At 44.8% G+C, this 20,328-nt stretch overlaps 1 protein-coding gene across 2 annotated transcripts in view; it reads left to right on the top strand.

Annotated features, from left to right (window-relative positions):
• FAM78B (family with sequence similarity 78 member B) overlaps positions 1 to 20,328 on the top strand; it is a 118,145-nt gene that overhangs the window by 86,049 nt on the left and 11,768 nt on the right. The window contains exon 2 of one of the 2 annotated variants that reach the window (XM_063625041.1): positions 17,261 to 18,003. The exons of the other annotated variant lie outside the window; for it this stretch is intronic. Within the exon in view, the coding sequence (XP_063481111.1) occupies positions 17,261 to 17,783 (523 nt within the window). The 3' untranslated portion in view covers positions 17,784 to 18,003. Of the gene's footprint in view, positions 1 to 17,260; positions 18,004 to 20,328 lie in introns of those variants that run through there. 2 annotated transcript variants of the gene reach the window in all.

Below are 20,328 nucleotides of genomic sequence, written 5' to 3'. Positions count from 1 at the left end.
TCTTCCGAATCCAAACCCAGTGCTCTTTCTGCCGCACCCAGCAGGGTCTGCGGATGGGAGAAAACTCCCTTGGGAGGGAGTGAGGAGACCATGGAGCACAGTGGAGTAAGGGGCCATGCAGGGATGACACTGGTGTTCCTTTTGAATCCACAGCAGTTCCCATGCAGCGTTGATGGGCTGCTGAATACAGAAGAGTCATAAAGCGCCTGATTTCAATTTAACATCTAAAGAGCGTGAGGTTCCAGAGGCCTCTGTTGCATGGCAGTTCCCCTGCTGGTTCTCACATGGATGCCAGAATCATCAGAGCAGAGATGATCCATCCAGGAACAAAAGCCAGTCCCTTGAGTGTTGGAAGGAGATGACCAACAGCTTGAGCAGAATTGGGTCAAAGCATCTGCAGCCTGGGCTTTGCGTTGGGGCAGGCTGACTTCTGAACCACCCTCCCCAGGGTGCAGAAGGTAAAAGCAGCAGACACAAGTACCCTCTGCCATCCCCAGCACCCCAGAATGGTCTCCAGCCTGAGCGGCACTCCTCCCATTCCTCCTTGCACTGCAGTCATTTACTTACGGCTTATGCCTGCTAGTAGCCAGGTCAGAGTCATCTTTGTGTGTCTCCCCGCCCACCCCCTGCCCACATACTGCCTTAGATGCCTACACATTTCAAACATTACCCATTAAAAGAATTAGCCAATCAATTAAATGTAACTTTTAAAAATTGACATCACAACACAGTCATGTGGATGTCTCCTCTGGGTTTAAGTCCCAGCTCTGCCACTTACAAGCTGGGCAAAGAGAGAGACATTACTTAACTTCTCTCCATCTAAGTTGTTGCATTTGTAACACAGGACTTACAGTGCCCCCTTCACAAGGACTTATGATGACCAAATTAGTTAACCCATACAAAGTACCTAGCATGGTGCCTGAAGTATACTAGGTGCTCAAGACATGGTAGTTTTCCTTCCACAAGTACTTAAATTTGGCCTGTTGAGGTATCTGTTAGGGTGAGAATCCTGCCTCCGTGGTTTACTCCAGCTGTCATCCTGGGTGTCACTGTGTCTCAGTTTCCTCCTTTGCAAAATGGAGATGGTGGGCTGGGCACGGTGGCTCTTGCTTATCATCCTAGCATTTTGGGGGGCCGAGGCAGGTGGATCACAAGGTCAGGAGTTCGAGACCAGCCTGGACAACATGGTGAAACCCCGTCTCTACTAAAAATACAAAAATTAGCCGGCATGGTGGCGGGCGCCCTGTAATCCCAACTACTTGGGAGGCTGAGGCAGGAGAATCGCTTGAAACTGGAAGGCAGAGGCTGCAGTGAGCCGAGATTGTGCCATTGCACTCCAGCCTGGGTGAAAGAGTGAAACTCCGTCTAAAAAAAAAAAAAAAAAAAAAAATGGAGATGGTAATCATAGTAGCCGCCCAGTAGTGTTGTTGCAGATTAAATGAAAGCAAGTGTGTGTACCACTTTCATCCACAATCGCTGAGACAGACATCTCACCTGGGCCAGACTGCATGTAGCCACACTGGGGGAACATTTAGGCATCCCTAGGAATTTTGCAGTCTCTCTGCCCCTCTGGTTTGATAATACTCATGTGAATTCCTCTGTCCACACATGTGTGGACATTGTGGCCCCACCTCTGCCAACTGCAGACAGGTACCCCTTTTGTGTGCTAAGCTGGCATCTGCCTAGTAAGACATTTCCATGGTCCTGTCACCAGGGTACACACTCAGCTGCCAGCATCCTTATATCTCCTGCCACAGCTCAGCTGCTGCTGGAAACTCCCCACATCTGCTGCCCTACTCAGCATGCAGTGAAATGTGGCATGCAAAGAACACAAAGTGGAAAGTTAATGAAAACAATAAACTCTGATTTTAAAGTCTGTGCTGCTAGAGCACTCCATCCTCAGCCTCTCCCCTTCTGTTTCCCTGTGTCTGCCTCCCTCTGTCCAGCTTTCATGAACTTGACCCTTCCCCATACACCTTGAGCATTATTTGGTGGAAACTGGGAAGCCCCTTCCATCTTCCCACCCTTACGCTGCCCAGCGCCAGTGAGAGAAATGACTGTCCTGCCCTTCTGCCACTGTGCTTTCTCTGGGGACATTCCTCTGCTCTAGTGTCACCTATGAGAAAACCCTGTGCTGTGGGGATGGTGGGGGAGCGAGAATCAGGTTAGAGGACCTGGGTCAGTACTGGCTGCAAAAGCCTTTGGTTTTGACCAGGAAGAGGGGTCAAAGGTACTGGAGAGCCAGAGGCCAGAGTTAAGTTTGTCCCATCTCTGCCATTTACTTGCTTTGTGACAATGGCGTGTGATTTAGCCTGAGCCTCAGCTCCTTTAGGCAAAAAAGAAAAAAAAGAAACATAGTACCTACTTTGAAGGTTACTATAGCAAGAATTTAGTAGACTGCCTGGAAGCCTTCAGTAAATATTAGCTCCTCTTACCTGTAGTAGCAGTATTAATAATACCTGACATTTGAGATTCCTGCCCCCAGCCTGTCTTGATCATCTCAACTTTGTCACCACAGCTGTTTTGCTGTGTGACTCTCCTGGCCTTGTTCTTGCCCCAGTAAACACATCTCTTTATTTCCTGGTTTCCAGAATTTGGATTTCCTGGTTTCCAGACCACTGAGGCCAAGGAGCCCCCAGCCCAGACTTGGCATTGACTCCCAGGTACCCAGACCCTGTGGGTTATGTTCTTTCTGGTCATGGTCACTTGTCATGGGGTCACTGAGGCCTCTAACCAGGGAGGCAGGAGAAAGGCAAGAATGCTGTCTGATAGAAGGGCTGATAGTGCCCTACACTCCTGCTCACACGCTGTGCCTAGCAGACCTGCCCTGATTCATTCATTCATTCAGCTGATAAGTATCTAGTAACTCCTGATTCATCTTAGAGAAGATTTGACAACCATGTCTTTATCAGTGTCTCCTTGACCTTGAAAATTTGTTCTCCTTAATGATTCCCAAATCAGATGGGAATAAATTGCAGGAAGTGCTGTCTAGGCCAAAAGATACGAAAAGATCTTGAGTTCTGACCCCAGCCTCCGAAGCCAGCACATCAGCTTTAGGTCTAGATGGGAAGGGATGGCACAGTGGCCCTCCTTCCCCTGAGCTGCCCAGGGTCCCCAGCCAACTATGCTCAGTGTTCATTATCTCCATCAGATGCATATGCTGCCATTAGATTCAGCCACAAAAAAACTAGTCGTGTCTTTACAAGTAACAGTTAAAACTGCAGATGTTCTGTGCTAAAACAGTCCATGAGATGCTAAAACAGTCCATGAGATGAGGATGCATTGCCAAACTGTGCCAGTTAACCAAGACAGGGTAAATGGCGGAGGGCCCCAAGAGCTTCTCTTCCAGGGATCCACCAGAAGATTCCATACTAGGAATCTTACTTGACAAATAAGGTAAAAAGAAATAAGTGCACCACACCTTCTCTGTCAATGCCCAGGCACAAAGGGAAAAAAATAAAAAGAAAGGCATTAGGTGTTCACGGTGTTAAGGCCTTTTATAGCCACAGGACCTGCAGGATTGCAGACTCCAGGTACAGGCACCAAGGTAAGCCAGGCTTTGGGGCTGGGATCCAGGCCATGTGCAGGCAGGAGTGGTGCCCCACTTCCACCACCTGATGGGCAGGTGGCAAGCCTGACAAGCAGCAAGTCATAGACATCCAGCAGGGTTCAAGAGCTGTAGTCCTTCCCTAGCGGCAGGTGTCACAGGAGACTCAATCAGGAGGAGCTAGAACCCTGATAGGAGAGTAGATGTGGACCCAGGTGCAGGGAAGCCACTCTGAATCCCTGGGAGCCTTACAGCCTTACAGTGTGGTGTCCTGTATTCTGGGAGGAGCAGCTCATCCCTTGGGAATAACCACTATATTTCTCTCTTCTGAAACCATAACTTCCCTTGCAGCCCTGAAAATCCCACTCGCCATCAGCACAATGACTGAGGTCTTTGGTCAGAGATTGTAGGAGCTGGACATATCCTTATCCATGAGGTTGTTTATTCTACTCTGTTTTGTAGATGAGGAAATTGAAGGTGAAAGGGCTCACATTGGAGCCCAAAAGTCATCCCAGAAAGGGCATCTAGGCTGGTAGCTTCCAGAGCAGATATTTTTAGACTTGAGACCCTCACCAGATGAAATTATCGGCAAAGAGAGAGAGAGAGAGAGAGAGTGTGTGTGTGTGTGTGTGTGTGGTTTCTACATCCTCTGTCTTATCCACAAAGTCTGACGCAATGTTAAGAACAAAGTAGGTGCTCTTTGTGAAAAGAATACTATCTGTGGATGTGCATCTTTCTTGGTGCATGCCGTGAATGAGTCATTTCTCTACTTCAGTGTCCTTATTATGTAAATAAAGTGTGGCCATCTACCCTTCTGTTACCTTGTCAGGATGGAAGGGAAATACTCAGTTCGTACTTGCATAAAGGGAGGAAATGAGTCCTACCCTTTGAAGCAGCTCAGATCCCAGCCAGCCAACATCCTTTTTGAATGAGCAATACCCATAATAATAGTTCTCATTTGTGACCTGTTATGTGCCAGGCAGGCATGATATAGATTACTTTTCATAGAGTTCTCATTAAGAAGAAAAAAAAAAAGGCTGGGTGCGTGGCTGACGCCTGTAATCCCAGCACTTTGGGAGGCCGAGGCAGATGGATCATGAGGTCAAGAGATCGAGACCATCCTGGCCAACATGGTGACACCCGTCTCTACTAAAACTAGAAAAATCATTTGGGCGTGGTGGCACGCCCGTGTAGTCCTAGCTACTCGGGAGGCTGAGGCAGGAGAAGTGCTTGAACCCAAGAGGCAGAGGTTGCAGTGAGCTGAGATCGTGCCACCACACTCCAGCCTGGGTAACAGAGCAAAACTCCATTTCAAAAAAAAAAAAAGGAAAAACCTACAGGGTAGGTTTTGTTATTATCCCCATTCACATAAGAAATGAAAGCCCAAAGAGGCTTAGTGGTTTGTCCAAGGCCACATGGTAGCAGGTGGTAACATCCAGGTTTGCATGCAGATCTTGGGAGTCCCACCCCGCACTCTTCCCCTACCTCTTCTCTCTCTTTCCTCGAAATGCTTCGTATTCATTCTGTGTAATTCTGTGAGGTAACTCATTCCTTTTTATTACAGAATAAAGACAAATTAATTTTTTTAATGAGAATATTCACAAAATAAAGAGAAAACTCCTATAGTCCCACAACTATAGAAAAGCACTTTTCACATTTTGGTGTATCCACCCAATAGTGTCTTTTCTCAGGTTCACTAAGGTTTGCCTATAATAGCAGAATTCCAAAATAAGAAGGAAAAAAACACACATCCACTCCCGATCTCCTCTACCTGCCATTTGTCTGGCTTCAAGGGTTGGAAGTAGAGGATACAGTCTACTGCCATGGGCTGGATTGAATTTGTGTTGCATCCCCATGCCCCTCAATGCCACCACCCAGCCCCTACATCCTCTCCCAGCTTAGCTAGGCTCCTATTTAATGCAAGCTGTCAGATGAAAGGCACTCAGTACCTTGCCAGGAGCCCCAGGGACACTCGTTCCAATGTATCTGCATTCAGTCCCTTCCCATCCCTTCGGCTATCACGTGGGACTCTCCCCTAGACTCCAGAAGAGCCTTCCCCATCTTATTCCCTCTGCTGCTCCCTTGAACTCACCTCACAGCCAGCCCTGCCTGCTCTTCCAGAAACACTTGCTCCATTCATTGCGCTGCTTGAAGGAAGCACCTGTTGTGGGCTCTTCTGGAGGTACTGAAGATGCAGCAAAGCCTGTCCTCAGGACGCATGCAGTCTAGTGGAAAACTGGCATAGACACAAGCAAATCAGCACACTGAAATGCATATGCAATTGGAAGCCACTCTCGGAAGGTGACCTGGAACTGCAAGTTGAGGATGAAAGGGAGCCAAGGGTGGTGGCTTATGCCCATAATCCCAACACTTTGTGGCGGTTGAGGCAGGAAGATCATTTGAGCCTAGGAGTTCAAGACCAGCCTGGGAAAGATAGTGAGACCCCATCTCTATTTTCAGAAAAAGAAAAGGAGTCCAGATGTAAAGAACTGAAAGAAAATCGTCCTGGGCAAAGGGAACAGCAAATCCAAAGGCCCAGCAAGTCCAGTGGGAGGAAGCTTATCTTGTTAAAAAATGTGAAAAGTTGAAGTTGCTGAAGTCTAGAGAGCCGGGAGGGAGGGGGTGAGGATGAATGAGGCTGGAGAACTGGTGGGGCAAATAAGGAAACATGGACATTTGAATGCAGTAGAAAACCATCATAGGATTTTTCAGAGATGAGACATGGCCTAATGTACATTTTATAAAAACCACATTTGTGGCTTGCAGGGGCAGCACAAGCTTGGAAGCAGCGTCCCAGTGAGGAGAGGACCTGCATGGTCCCGGATAGAGGAGAAATGGCTTGGAGCAGGGTGGTGGCCATGGGGTTAGAGAGAAGAGACAAATTCTGGCCATATTGTAGAGGCATAGTGGAGAAACATGTTGGTCTAAGAGCAGTTGAGGATTGGGGCATGGTGAGGGACAGGCAGGTCTCCATGCTCACCACCTGGAATGCTGCCTGCATCGATTCCCCGTCATCTTTTGGGGTCCCACTGCAGCCCCATTTCCCCTAGGAGGCCTGCTGACCTCTACCTCCAGCTTCCTCTGCTTCCTCTTGGCACCCCCAGAGCCTGGCGTAAGCAGGGCCTTACTCCTGTGGGAAGGCATCTGACCTGTCACCTTGGGTGGGCTGTGACCTCCTTCAGGATGGAGAACAAATGCCACTGGGCCTGACACAAGTCCCAGTGACTGGTAGGGAGCCAAAAGGGCTTGCTGTGTGGCCAGAGGACGTGACCCTTGTAAGGGACACAGCCTGGGCCTGCACGGCGCTCTGCAGGCGTTAGAGAACACTGCTTCTCTGTGTGGGATAAGGTGCTTTGCTCCAAGAAACTCAGAATTGGAGTCGGAAGTCAACCATTTTCAGATGTGACCTAGAAAACTGGCCAACGACCCCAGACCTCAGGGCTGTCAAATTGAAACAAGTCAGCAGAGGACTCTGAGAAACCAGCTGGGGCAACTTAGAGGGCACAAGGTGACCTGACCTCCACGTGGTGAAGGTTAAATACACAGAAGATGTCTCCAATGCTGGAAGAACTCACTCTAAACACAAGAGTGGTAACAAACATAAAGCCTGTCTCCGCACTGATGACTCTTGAAAAACACTGCAAATGATCTTTTCTGCAATAGGAAAAATGCCTCCTTGTGCGCCAAAAAGAAAAGGATGTGGTCAGAAAGGAAGTGGGCGGAGGGGAAAGTGGGAGGGGAGTATTTACAGGCTTCTTGGAGTCTGATATAAACAGTGCAGAATGAGGAAAATCCTAATTTTAACACTTACTCTGTAATCATGGTTGCAAAGCATCTGAGAATCAGGACCTCTGCCAGAGCCAGGGCTGGAAATTGGTCTCAGGGGCCGGGTGGCTGCCCAGGTGACAGGCGCCTGGCCTGGCTCCCCTCTAGCCCCAGCCCTGTGCCAGGCTCCACCTCCGTGCCTCCTCTCTCTTCACTGTCCCACCATGCACTGTTATTTCCAGCTTCTCCTGTGGAGGGGTTGGGAGGAGAAAGTTGCTGCAAAGTCTGTAATGGCACGGAACATGAGACTCACGTGACTGGGGGCACATTGCTGTCCTTCACGTTAGATGGAGGGAAGCCTCAATGCTCAGGGTGTGGTGTTCTCTTTAACTAAACTTTCCACACACCCAAATAGTAGAACCTTAGGTTCCAGCCATGAAGATGAAGACAAAAGGCAGAAGCCTCTTTTCCCACCCTCTAAGTGCAGTAAAGTTAACGCAGCAGTCAGAATTCCTTTAAAGAGTAGGCTGAACATAGCGGTTAGACCACAGACTCTCAGGACAGTGCCTGGCATTCAGGTTAAGTGTGAGCTATGATTAAGGTGATGTTATCAGAACTATTAACATACTCAGCTTTAGAACCAGAGCCTGTCTTGGAGATCCCCTGCTGTGCCTGCGTAAACACTTCAGTCGATTAATTTTTGGAGACATGGTGGTGGGTAGCTGAGGAGGAACCTGGGTGGCCAAAGAGAAGGCATTACGGGGAGGGAGAGGGGTCGTTTAGCAATTGTTCCAAAAATGTTTGAATATTTTAACAACTGGCATGGTCATAGCAGTGTGTATCAGCTAATCTCATTCATGACTTTTATTCTTTTTCAGAGCTTTTGGACTCTTAATTTTGTACTAGGGAGGCATCATGAGAAAGCATCTGTTTAGAATCAGACCTTGGGTTCACAGCTTGATTCTGCCCTTCACTAGCGGAAAGATCTTGAGCAAGTTCCCTACTGCATAATGGCAAATAGAAAGATGCCCACCTCATGCAATTGATGTATAAAGTAGATGTGATACTGGTTGTAAGGGTGCTTTGTGCGTGTTAAGACTAAATAAGCAGCAGTGAAACCACACATAACAAAAGGAAAATATTCCAGATAGGAACTGTCCTGGGTTCCAGAACTGTGCATCTAGATCTCCCAGCTCTGCCCATCCCTAACATTTGACGCTTCGGAGTACGAATACAAAGGCCTGGGTGCCATGTTTCTCAATATTTATAAGTTATAGGTCAGACTAACAGAGGGCTGAATCAAGTTCTATCCTCCTACCTAGACAAGTATACCTTTATAAAAACCTGAAGGCTATGTTCAAATTTAGCGTTCTTGGACTCCTCAAAGTTTTGTGCCAGAACCTAGCAGCATAGGAACAAGTGACCCTCAGCCCCTAGCTCCACCCACTTCCCCTCCCACCCCTGGCTCTGTACCACATTGAAAAAGATGTTCCATCACACATATGCATGTGGGCACCCAACACATGGTCCCAAACTCCATGCATACCCCCAACAAACAGCCACCCTGTGGCCCACCCCTTGGGCCCAAAAGTGCATACACAGTGGAGTGGACTGCCCTTGGAAAGACAGGACAGGGAAAAGGCCTGAATAGACTCTGGAGGTATGTTTAGGGACATTTGGGCTGGAAATATTGAGATCCTCGGTACCCAGAGAGTGTTCTCAAAGGAGGGGCACATCCTCTCAGCCCCACAGACTTCTTACCCAGTGTGAAAGAGCATGGCCAGAAGATACCAGAGTGGGTCTCTTAAAAGGGTAAGGCCAACCAGACACAGTGGTTCATGCCTGTAATCCCAGCAACTTGGGGGGCGGAGGCAGGAGGATCCCTGGAGGCCAGGAAGTCAAGACCAACCTGGGTCACATAGCAAGACTCCATCTCTTTTAAAATGTTTTACAATTAGCTGGGCATGGTGGTGCATGCCTGTAGTCCCAGCTACTCCAGAGGCTGAGGCGGGAGGATCACTTGAGCCCAGGAGTTCAAGGCTGCAGTGAGCTATGATTGTGCCACTGTGCTCTAGCCTTGGGTGACAGAGTGAGACCCCATCTCTAAAGAAAAAAAGAAACAAAAAAAAACCAAAAAAACATGTAAGGCCAGGCCAGGGCTCCTCTCACCTGGGTCTAAGGGTAGTACTGCCCTAGATTTCAAAGCCTGCCCTAGAAGCTCTCCAGGCTTGAAACCATCAGTCCTCCATGTGTGGTTCCCCCTGACTCCTATCCGACACCGCATCAGGGGACATTAGTTAATCAATCAGTAGAGTCCCTGCACAACTGCCCACTCCCTGCCTCCAAGAATGTTGCTGCCAGCCTCTCCCCAGACTCCCCAATGACTGCAGGGCTTCAGGGGGAGCAAAGTGGGGTTCTTCTCAGAGAAGTTACTCTGCCCCTCAAAGGCAGTGAGAGAATTTGTTGGGTCTGAGTGGAGTCTTGACTTTAACCCATGGACTGCTTATTTGAATGAAATGCTTAACATGATGTTTGATTGAGATTTGCCTCTTTCTTCTAAAAACGGGATGCAGAAAGCATGAAGGTTGCCATAATCGATGTTTTCATTATTAGGCCCATTGGCAAGTCCATTAGCTGTGAGCTTTGGGTCAATGGCTGGTTGTCTAAAGCAAAAACACTGTTTACCACAGTGAGGAGAAGGGTTGTAGGAGAAGGAAGGGAATTAGATAATAACTAACATGACAGCCAGGCGCAGTGGCTCACGCCTGTAATCCCAGCACTTTGGGAGGCCGAGGCAAGCGGATCACCAGGTCAGGAGATGAGACCATCCTGGCTAACGTGGTGAAACCCCGTCTGTACTAAAAATACAAAAATTAGTTGAGTGTGGTGGCACATGCCTGTAGTTCCAGCTACTCAGGAGTCTGAGGCAGAAGAATCGCTTGAACCCAAGAGGCGGAGGTTGCAGTGAGCCAAGATCACACCACTGCACTCCAGCCTGGAAACGGAGTGAGACTCCATCTCAAAACTATATATAGATATATTTTATTATTTATAAATATATATTTATTATATATAATCATAATTTATATATAAATATATATAATCATGTATTTATTATATGTAATTTATATATAAATTATATATATAGAGAGAGAGACATTGTGTGTTGTAGTTTACAAAGCATTTGTTCCTACATCATCACTTCATTTGATTTCTGTAATGGTTCTGAGATGTAGGGAGACCTGGAGTTATTTTTCTTCCTGTTTTACACATGAAAGTATTTAGCTGTGCTAAGTACTTCCCATTCATTATCTCTTTTAATTCTCACACCAAGTACATCAAGTAAGTACTGTTATTATCTTTATTCCTTATTTCTTAGATGAGGAAACAGGTACAGAAAGTTCATACAACTAGTAAGTAGTAGCACTAGGTTTACAGGCCTAAGCAGTCTGGCTCCAGAATGCTGCTTTCAGCCATGATGCTGGACCAGCTCTCTACTTCATCTCTTTTCTCCCCTTTGTTGCCAACCTTCTTCTCATTTTTTTTCTTGTGCTTGTTAATTCCCTTGCAGAATGGCTTCCACCAGCATATCTTTACTGCTGTCTTGAGAATTAACAAGTTGAATGGCTTTTTCTCTTCTATGTCTGTGGCTTTTGACACTGCTGACTCCCTGAAATTCTCAACTTTGGAAATCAGTTGTCCTTTTTTGCTGGCTATTCCTTTGCTTTTTATACTCTTCTTTGTCTCTGGCCATGTGACAGGTCTGTCATCCTCAAAGAGCTCACCCAGCACCTGATCCTCTCCGTGCAGATGGTTGCCAAATTTACATCCCTAGCCCTGACTTTCTTCTAAGCTCTGGACCCAATTTTGCAATTAACTCAGACACAGTGTCCACCTATTAGTCAATTCCGCAAATACAGCAGTGTCCAAATTGAAATTCATGGTCTCCACTTATCTTTCACCTCAGATCAATTTGATATTTATTCAACAAATGATTTTGAACTATTTTCCCAGCACTGTTCTAGGTACTGGAGATATAGCAGTGAATAAAATATGTAAAAATCCTTGCATTCTTAGGGATTATATTTGGAGAGTGGGATGAGGGGAGACAGACCGTTAGCAAAATAAGTAAGTTATAGTGTATTAAAAGGTGCTGTGGAGAAAAAATAAAGCAGAGATGTGGGATGGGGAGCACTGGGGCAGGAGGTTGCAATTTTAAATATGGTTGTTAGGAAAGATTGCAATGAGAACGTGGTATTTGGGCCAAGAATAAGGGAGGCAAGGAAGCAAGCCTTTCGGATATCCAAAGGAATATTGTTCCAGGTGAAATGAACAGTAAGTGCAAAGGCCCTCAGGTGGGAGTTTATTTGGCATGATCAGTGAACAGCACAGAGGCCAGAATGGGCAAGAGGGAGAGAAAAGGAGATACAATCAGAGAGGAAATAGGGAACTAGATCATGTAGGGCCACATAGCCATTTTAAGTAGCTGAGCTTTTCCTGAGTGCTTTAGGAGGCGTGGAAACATTTTGAAGAAGAAAGTGACATGATTTTACAAATATTTAACAAGATCACTGTGGCTGCCATGTTGACAATAGACCAGGGACGCAAAGTTGAGTAATTAGCAAGGAGACCAGTTAGAAGGCCACTGCAGTAATCTAAGAGAGACAACTCTAGCTTGGACCGGTGTCATGGTGATGGGGGTAGTGGAAAGGAGTTGAAATCTAGATGTATTTTGATTGCATCCACAGGATTTGCTGAGAGGTAGCATGTGGAATGTGAGAGAGTGGCCAAGAGTGACTCCAAAGTTTTTGGCAAGTGGGCAGGTGAATATATGGATTTGGAGCTCAAGGGAGCAATCCAGCCTAGAGATACAAATTTGGAAGTTGTCACAGTGCAGATGGTACTTAAAATCATGAGACCAGATGAGATCACCAAGGAAATGCAAATAGATAGAAAAGAGAAGAAGACCAAAGCCTAAGCCCTGGGGCTCTCCAATGTTAAAAGGTTGAAAGATGAGGCAGAACTAGCAAAGGACACTGAGAAAGAAATAATGAGATATAAAGAGAAACAAGATTAGTAAGTATGCATCACGTGCAAGACACCATGCTCCAGACAAAGGATGCAAAGACAAACACAACCCCATCCTCACCATCCTCATGCTCTAATGCAGCAGTCAGGTACTACACCTTGAAATACCATTGCGATTGGTTCAGGGATGGGTGTAAAATGTCAGGGACAGTGAGACCACAACCTTATTACTTCTGTGAATGATTACACACACACACACAGTCAGCCATACTTGCCTCTTCTGAGTGACTCTTTTTGTTTATTTCTTCTTTTGCCTCTAACAGGCATTTGGTTACCAAACCTTGGAGAACCTACCTTTGTAATATCTCTTATATGTGACACCTCCTGTCCATTTTCTCAGCCACCAGTCTAGATGAAGCCCTCATTAAAGATCACCTGCAGTGTTGCAGAAGCTCCTAAACATCCTCATTCTCTCCCTTTAACACTCTAATCCTACTTTTTTCATTACTCTTCTTCCTCGCAGTTAACTCTCCTGAGCAAAAGTCTCACCACCTCTAGGACGCAGCCCAGGTGCCTAAACCCATTATTGAAGGTGCTCCACAAACCGATACTACCCTGCCCTGCCAGCAGTGTCTTCACTCTTCCCAGTGTTCTCTGTTTCCTGGACACTCCACATCCATGCTGGGTATCACACTTTAGCCTATGACACAGACTCCCACCTGGAATGCCTGTCTCTATTCCAAAGAGTTCATATGCCATTTCCTTCACAAAGCTTTTCCCCTGCTGTAGCCTGCATGGTTGTCCATGTCTCCCAATTGCTGTATCACTTGGAGTCTCTGACACTCATTTTTGTATGTAGGTATATGATAGCACAAGTAGTCACTAAAATACATCCATATTCACTACTTCATTCAGTTTCATTTAAATGTGCCTCCTCCTAAGGATAAGCAACTTTTCGTGCAAGGCATGATACTATTCTAATAATAGATTCTAAATGAATAGATGTTAGATTTTTTTAAAGGTGAGTAAATATATAAAGTATAAAACTGTAATAAAACACTTTGTTGTATACAAGTTCTACCAAGCTCCAGGAATATAGTCATGAAAATAATTCAAATAAAGTACTTATTTTTTAAATAAATAGTTAAGTTTTATGTGCCAGCAATGTGCAAGACACTAGTGATTCAAAAATAAGTCATAATTCTAAGCCTCAAGAAACCTGTAATCTAATGAGAAAGACACATAGATCATTATAATACAATCTGACACCTGTAGTTGTAGATATATCTATGGGTGCATGGAAGAGAAAGCTTCCTGGAGGAGGTGATACATGTGGTGATTCTTAGAGGATGAGTAGTTCACTACAGTGGAAATTGAATAGGAGGAGGAACAGCATAGGCAGAGGGCACAGCAATGGAGGTGAGAAATGCATGGTGTGTGGAGATGGGAAGGCCAGATGATGGAGAGCCATGTATGTCCTGTTAAGGAACTTGAATTTTACCCTGTGGGTGATGCCAACGATGTCCATATAGAAAAGCCTTGGAAGGATTTTATGTATAGAAAGAGCATGATCAGATTTGCATGTTTGAACATTTGGACAACCTAAAAGATGGATTTGAGAGAGACCAGAGTTGGATGCAGAGAGACAAATTATGCGCCATTCCAGTAGACCAGGTAAGAGATGCTGAGGGCTTGGATTAAGTGAAGGCAGTAAGAGTTGGGTGGGGAAAAGGAGATAAATTCAGGCATCACTTATGGGGCAAAATTCACAGGATGCAGTGATACAGTCACTGTGGCAGCCTAGGGGAGGGTGTGGAAAGAGCCAAAGATGGCCCTTACTTCTGACCTTGAAGATTGGGTGAGCAGTGGGCCACCCCTTGCAGCGGAGACGGGAAGACGGCTTGGTTTATGGTGGAAATGAAGAGTTCAGTTTGAGCCATATGGAGTTTGAAATGCCTCTGGCATTCCATTCAAAGTAATCCCCTTAAATGGTCATTGAGTGACTCAAATAGTGCTACTGTTCTTGGAACTTTGCAGAGATTTCTCAAAAAACCATTACCAAAGACATTTTATCAGCTACATAAACCAGTCATGCATTTTATAGACATAACTCTCTTTTTGGAAAAAAAAGAGAGAAAGAAAGGAAGGGAGCGAGAGACAGAGGGAAGAAGGGAAGGTCACTGCCTTGGGGTGTACATTAGTATCTATTTTCCATAAAGGAAAAATGTGTTATTTTTCAAATAGAAAGCAACTCCCTATTCACTAGACTTAAATCATAATGAATTTTGGCTGTTTCCAAAATCAAACCATCCCTTAATGATGTAGTCCTAATTCCCTAGGGCTATGGAAGAGAACATGCCTCTGACCTGAGGAATTCCCAAAAGCACAGTTGCAGAAGTAACAACAGTGTGGATGGAACTAAAGTGTAGCCTCCAATATCACTATTCCCAGTGACTACATGTGGCCAGATGTGTTTGTTCTGATGTGATGATTAAGAAGCCTGTTGTATTTCTCTGTTCCAGAAACTCCTCCAAGAAAAGGGTATTTTCCTTCCCTCCTGAGATAGCCACAAGAGTTTGTCTTTATTGTATTATCTCTGTTTTGGGTTTTTTGTTGTTGTTTTTTTTTTTTTTTTTTTTTTTTTCTTCAAAAAACTTGGGACCAAACTTAAGTTTTATGATTTGTCTTACAAGGCTGACTTGCAGACCCTGGGCCCAAGTCTCTGCTCACACAGCTCTGGGCAGGAAGACGGGAGGCAAAAATATGAGAACTATAAAGACTCTATAGACAAAGTCACTGAATCTACCAGCAAGATAGCCTGAAAAGGACTATGTTGTAACAGAATAAAAAGTACATCCACTCAAAACCAAATTCCCCAGGGAATATGCCACAGTAAGCCCAGTGTGTAGGGTAGGAGAGCAAGAACAGTCTGCCACTGCTGGGAATACCTGCCCTCCAATTCTAAGAAGGAACTCAAAGGCCAGCAGGGACTGGTCACAACCAAAATGAAAAACAAGATTTAGGCAACACAGAAAATAGATGTATTGTGACTGAAGAATTGTCTTAGCCCTTTGCTTGGGGGCATGAAACCGACTCCAGTATGGTTGTTTCATGAACCCAATGAGCAGATTGGGTCTCTGCCCAACCTCTGACCCACTCAAAGAACATGTACTCCCTTTTGTACAGTAAGAAATGGCATAGAATTAACTTGGAGCTACTACCCTCAGCTGCAAAAGCATATGTAGCAAAATGAGCTCTGACTTTCTGCATCAGGTCAATTCCTTACTTAGTGTCTGCCAACCATGATACACTGCAGTCATTCCCAGCAGTTACCAAGGGCATGATGAGAAAAGGCTCTTGCAGCTGTGGGGTCACCTCCTCCCCAGGCAGCCAAGCCCTCCCTTCACTTCAGGCTGGGACTGACTGGCCTAGGAGGTACTGTGTGGGGTCAGTAGGAGGCAGTGGTTAGTGTCTCCATGTCCCCAGTGTGACAGTAAGGGTACTGAGATGTTAATCAGCACTAGCTTGACAATGCAACTCCCTTTAAGACCACTTGCATAAAACCCTGCAGGATCTTCTGTCACTTCATAGGAGGAAGAACTTTATATCAAACAAGACCACTGCCTCTTAGCTGATGAATAAAGCAGTCTCATTTCTTTAATTATTAAATTCTAGTTCATTATTACCAAGCACCATCTCTGGTACCTGGAGTGAAAATATGGAGAATGCATCAACAGACTCTGCTGACTAAACTTCTGCCCTTATTGGGGTCCAGTCCAGTTCTCCATGACTGGTCTTGGAGCTACTAACTCATTAGACAGCCTGAGTCCTCTCCACTCTAGCTCCCTCCAGCGCTGTGTAAGGGTACTTTGGGAGACAGTATGATACAGTGGCCAAAACCAGGGACTTTGAAGTCAGACAACTCTCAGCTTCACCTCTTGCAATCTTTAGGACCTTTGTCATGTACCTTAACATCTTTAAGCCTTCATCCCCTCGTGCGTAAAATGGAAATAAAAATTTATTTATCTTGTGGAGTATTTTGAATATTGACTGAGATAATGTACTTAGCACAATGGTTGTAATAGAGTAACTCAATAAGTATCAGCAATTATTATTAGCAACAGTCTACAGCAGGGGGTAGAGACATTGGTTCCTCCTCCTCCTGTACAAGGTCAGAGGCAGCCAGGAGGAGTAGGTAGGTGCCAGAATGGCAAGTTTGCCAAACTAAGCTGTGAGGCTTCCAGGCTGGCCTGGAAGGCAATGGGAGAGCAGTGCATTAGAGTGTATGCCAGCCTGTAGAACAACTTTCACATTCAGATGGTTTCCAGAAGATGACCATGATTTCCTCATGTTACGATTTTCTATGCCTAAGTGATGAATTGGCTGATGCCTAGAATTTAAACAACCCTCTTTGTTAAGTAGAAATTCTATTACTATGATTTCCTAAGAAATTAATATAACCTTTAACTTTGCCTCCTTTTGCCCTTCTTTCCCCCAGATACTGCCTTCCAAGTACATCGAATTTCAACCATCATTTCTTCCCAAAAAGCAAACCTTATTCACACTCATATTTCCAAGAAAGTGGTCCTTGTAATGGAATTCCTCTAAACTGCTGATTACCATCATCTAACTAGTTGATGTCTCTTTGTGGTCTCACAACTGCCTCTTTGAGTTTCCTGTTCTCAATTGGGTCAGCCATGGTTGTATTTAACTTGTTTTGGCATGGCTTTGTTCTTTTATTTTGGTTTGTTCTCATTTAATCCTGAAACAGCACAGCATATAACTTTTTGACCTGAATTCCCCCTGTGAACTTCACATTTTGCCCAAGTTGACTATGTTAGTAAGCAGTGAGCACCTCTCCAGCTTTTGAAAAATTCATTCATCCTCTTCTTTTCTTGTGCATGTCTTCTGCTTTGCCAGGTCAAGCTGGGAACTGCCTGACTTGAGGGAAGGGAGAGTAAAAGCCATCAGTGACTCAGATGGGGTGAGCTACCCTTGGTACGGGAACACCACAGAAACTGTGACCCTGGTTGGCCCCACCAACAAGATCTCCAGGTTCTCCGTCAGCATGAATGACAACTTCTACCCCAGTGTGACATGGGCAGTGCCTGTGAGCGACAGCAATGTGCCGCTGCTCACAAGAATCAAGAGAGACCAAAGTTTCACGACCTGGCTGGTGGCCATGAACACCACCACAAAGGAGAAGATCATTCTGCAGACCATCAAGTGGAGGATGAGGGTGGACATTGAGGTGGACCCTCTTCAGCTCTTGGGGCAGCGGGCCCGGCTGGTGGGCAGGACTCAGCAGGAGCAGCCCCGGATCCTGAGCCGGATGGAACCCATCCCCCCTAATGCACTAGTGAAACCCAATGCCAATGATGCCCAGGTCCTCATGTGGAGGCCCAAGCGGGGGCCACCTCTGGTTGTGATCCCTCCTAAGTAGAAGCGGACTGGCCTGACTGTGTGTGGATCACACGCCTCTGAGACATGCAGTGAGGGTGCCAGGGGTGGCAGGAGCCAAACTGAGTTTCTGAGCCAAAGCAGACCTCTTGGTTTGCCAGCCTTTGCAGCCACTTTTGAAGAGTAGGGCTGCTCCTTGGGTGGTAGAACCATAATCCTTAGGAAATCCCTTCCTCTTAGGAATAAAGAAATCACTGATTTGATTGATAGACTTGCTGTGATTACCATGCAAGTAGCCATATTTTGGAGCTGACCAGGATGATTCCTTTATCTCAACTATTCACCATTTCTTTCCTGTGAGATGCAGGGGATGGAAACGAAATTAAACAGTGCCTGTGGCAAATGCTGCTTCCCAACCAATTAGAAGTAGGAGTGAAAACATCCACACCAGGTGGTCGTAAGACAGACTCCTGCTGTCTGACTGGAGGGTGCTGGGGAAATGGGTGGTGAAAGAATGGGTGATGGGGAGAGGAAAGAATAAGGTTTTGTGGCACATTAATACTTCTGCATTTATTAGTTGATAATCAGATCGACACACTCACTGGAATGAATGCTTAGAAAACTAGATAAATACTGATATTTGCTCCTTTCTGAGAGAGAAAGCCTCATTGGAACTGTCCAAGGTGCTGATGTGAACTAACGGAAACACTTCATTAGTTCCATCTACCCACCTCTTTCCAAAAAGATTGCTTATTCAGAGTATTTTTAATCACAGTATTTGGCTTTGTAATTCCTGTATTCTGCAGTAGTTACGATATTTGGGGCCCTGTCCATGTTTTAGTGAAATCCTAACTGTGATTTTGTTTACAGCTGCTTATTCTGTTCCCATGATTAGCCCTAAATTTATATTTAAAAAATTATAAGCCATGAAACCACGTAAGATTTCAAGAACATTTCAGCAAATAAGAACAGCATTTTCATTCTATTTCTTTTGAGTTTCTGAATGATCTGAACACATAGAATGGACACATGTATGCATAGACATACACACACACGCATGCATGCACACATGAAGGATGCATGTAGCATAATTAGCATATTTGCCACACAGTGCCTACATATCTACCTGTAGCCTTTGTATGTACATATGCTGTATATTTTTATATATATTTATTTTAGCTCTATTTCACAGAAGCTCAAACTTGAACATTTGTGAGAAACTACTTCCTAAGGCTTAACTTTAGACCTCTTTAAAGAAAATCTAAGCTACTCATATTAAGTAAGCCTGTATTGCTAAGATTTAACCAGTAAAGATGAGAGGCCAGGTTTCCTTTAGTCAGGCCAATATAAAACTTCTTTTTGAGGGTTTCCAGTCTTTACAGTGAGGATTTTTGCAGTTCTAGCTTGAATCACCCTTCCTCCCCCACCTCAAAAGAGCTTTTCCCTTTATTCTCAATAATTCAATCATATATATGGTTGTATATATATTTGCTTGTTCACCACCCCCTTCCATGCAAACTAATTATAAAACTTTCACATTGTCATTGTGGATTTAATAAGTAGGCACTGCTAGCTTAATTTCAGAGGGAGAAAGTTGAAGTTCAAGGCAGTTTTACAATCTCATGGTTGGTTCCAAAGAGCTGTCTTCTACTAGAGTTTGTGGATAGAGAATAAAAAGCAGGAGGATTTATTACTTTTATTAAAAATTCCATTTAGTCTAATTTATTTCAGATTCTAGTCCCAGGGGATGGTACTTACTTATGTAAGAGTGCTAACAGATCTACTCCAAATTATGTAGTGTTAACCTCACACCCCAACCATCAGCTACTCTGTTATAGATTAGTTATTGATGGCAAGTTATTTATAACAACACATTAATAATACATCAGTGGCTCACAAAGGACCTGGAGACATTCATTTAGAAATAATTCAGCTGTTACCTTTGGAATTCTCTGTCCCTTCCCATGTTTCCTTGTTTTATTTGGGAAAGGCAGCCCCAGAGAGCTCCATGGCTAAAGTACAAAGGAGCTTATTTTCCATGCTGACACCACAGGCAGGACTCTCTCCCCCAGACTGAATTAGACTCCACCCCTATGGGATTCTGCAGAGTGGATACTGATCCTAGAATCTAATCCATATGGCCCCACTTTAAGAAAACCTGATATTTTAAACTCCAAAGTTGTAACAAACAACAGATTAATCAGAATTTACATTACAAAATGCTATACAAGATTTATGTTTGCAAATTCCCCTAGTGCATTAAAGTATGACTTACACAACTATATTTACAAATAACTTTTTCAGAAGCATATCTGTATTTCTGAAGCAAGGTGTAGCATACTTAGCTAGACTTGTTTGCCATGAAAAATCACAGTTTTTCAGAGTTTTAAAAGAAATTACCCCCACAACAGTTTTCTGGGAAGTTGTGTAATGACAAAATGAAAAAAATGGGAAAGTGCTTATGAAAGTTAAAAGCATTGTATACATTGTGATTATTGTTATTGATACCATTGTGAACTCTACAGTTGGGTCTCTCAGCTCTGAAGTCAGCCTGGCAGAACGCTCTATTGCCCTTTAGCCAATTATTT

The sequence above is a fragment of the Symphalangus syndactylus genome, chromosome 12, assembly GCF_028878055.3.
Source record: "Symphalangus syndactylus isolate Jambi chromosome 12, NHGRI_mSymSyn1-v2.1_pri, whole genome shotgun sequence".
Classification (NCBI taxonomy): domain Eukaryota; kingdom Metazoa; phylum Chordata; class Mammalia; order Primates; family Hylobatidae; genus Symphalangus; species Symphalangus syndactylus.
Note: the sequence above shows the minus strand (reverse complement) of the source record. Positions and strands in the feature narration are given on the sequence as shown.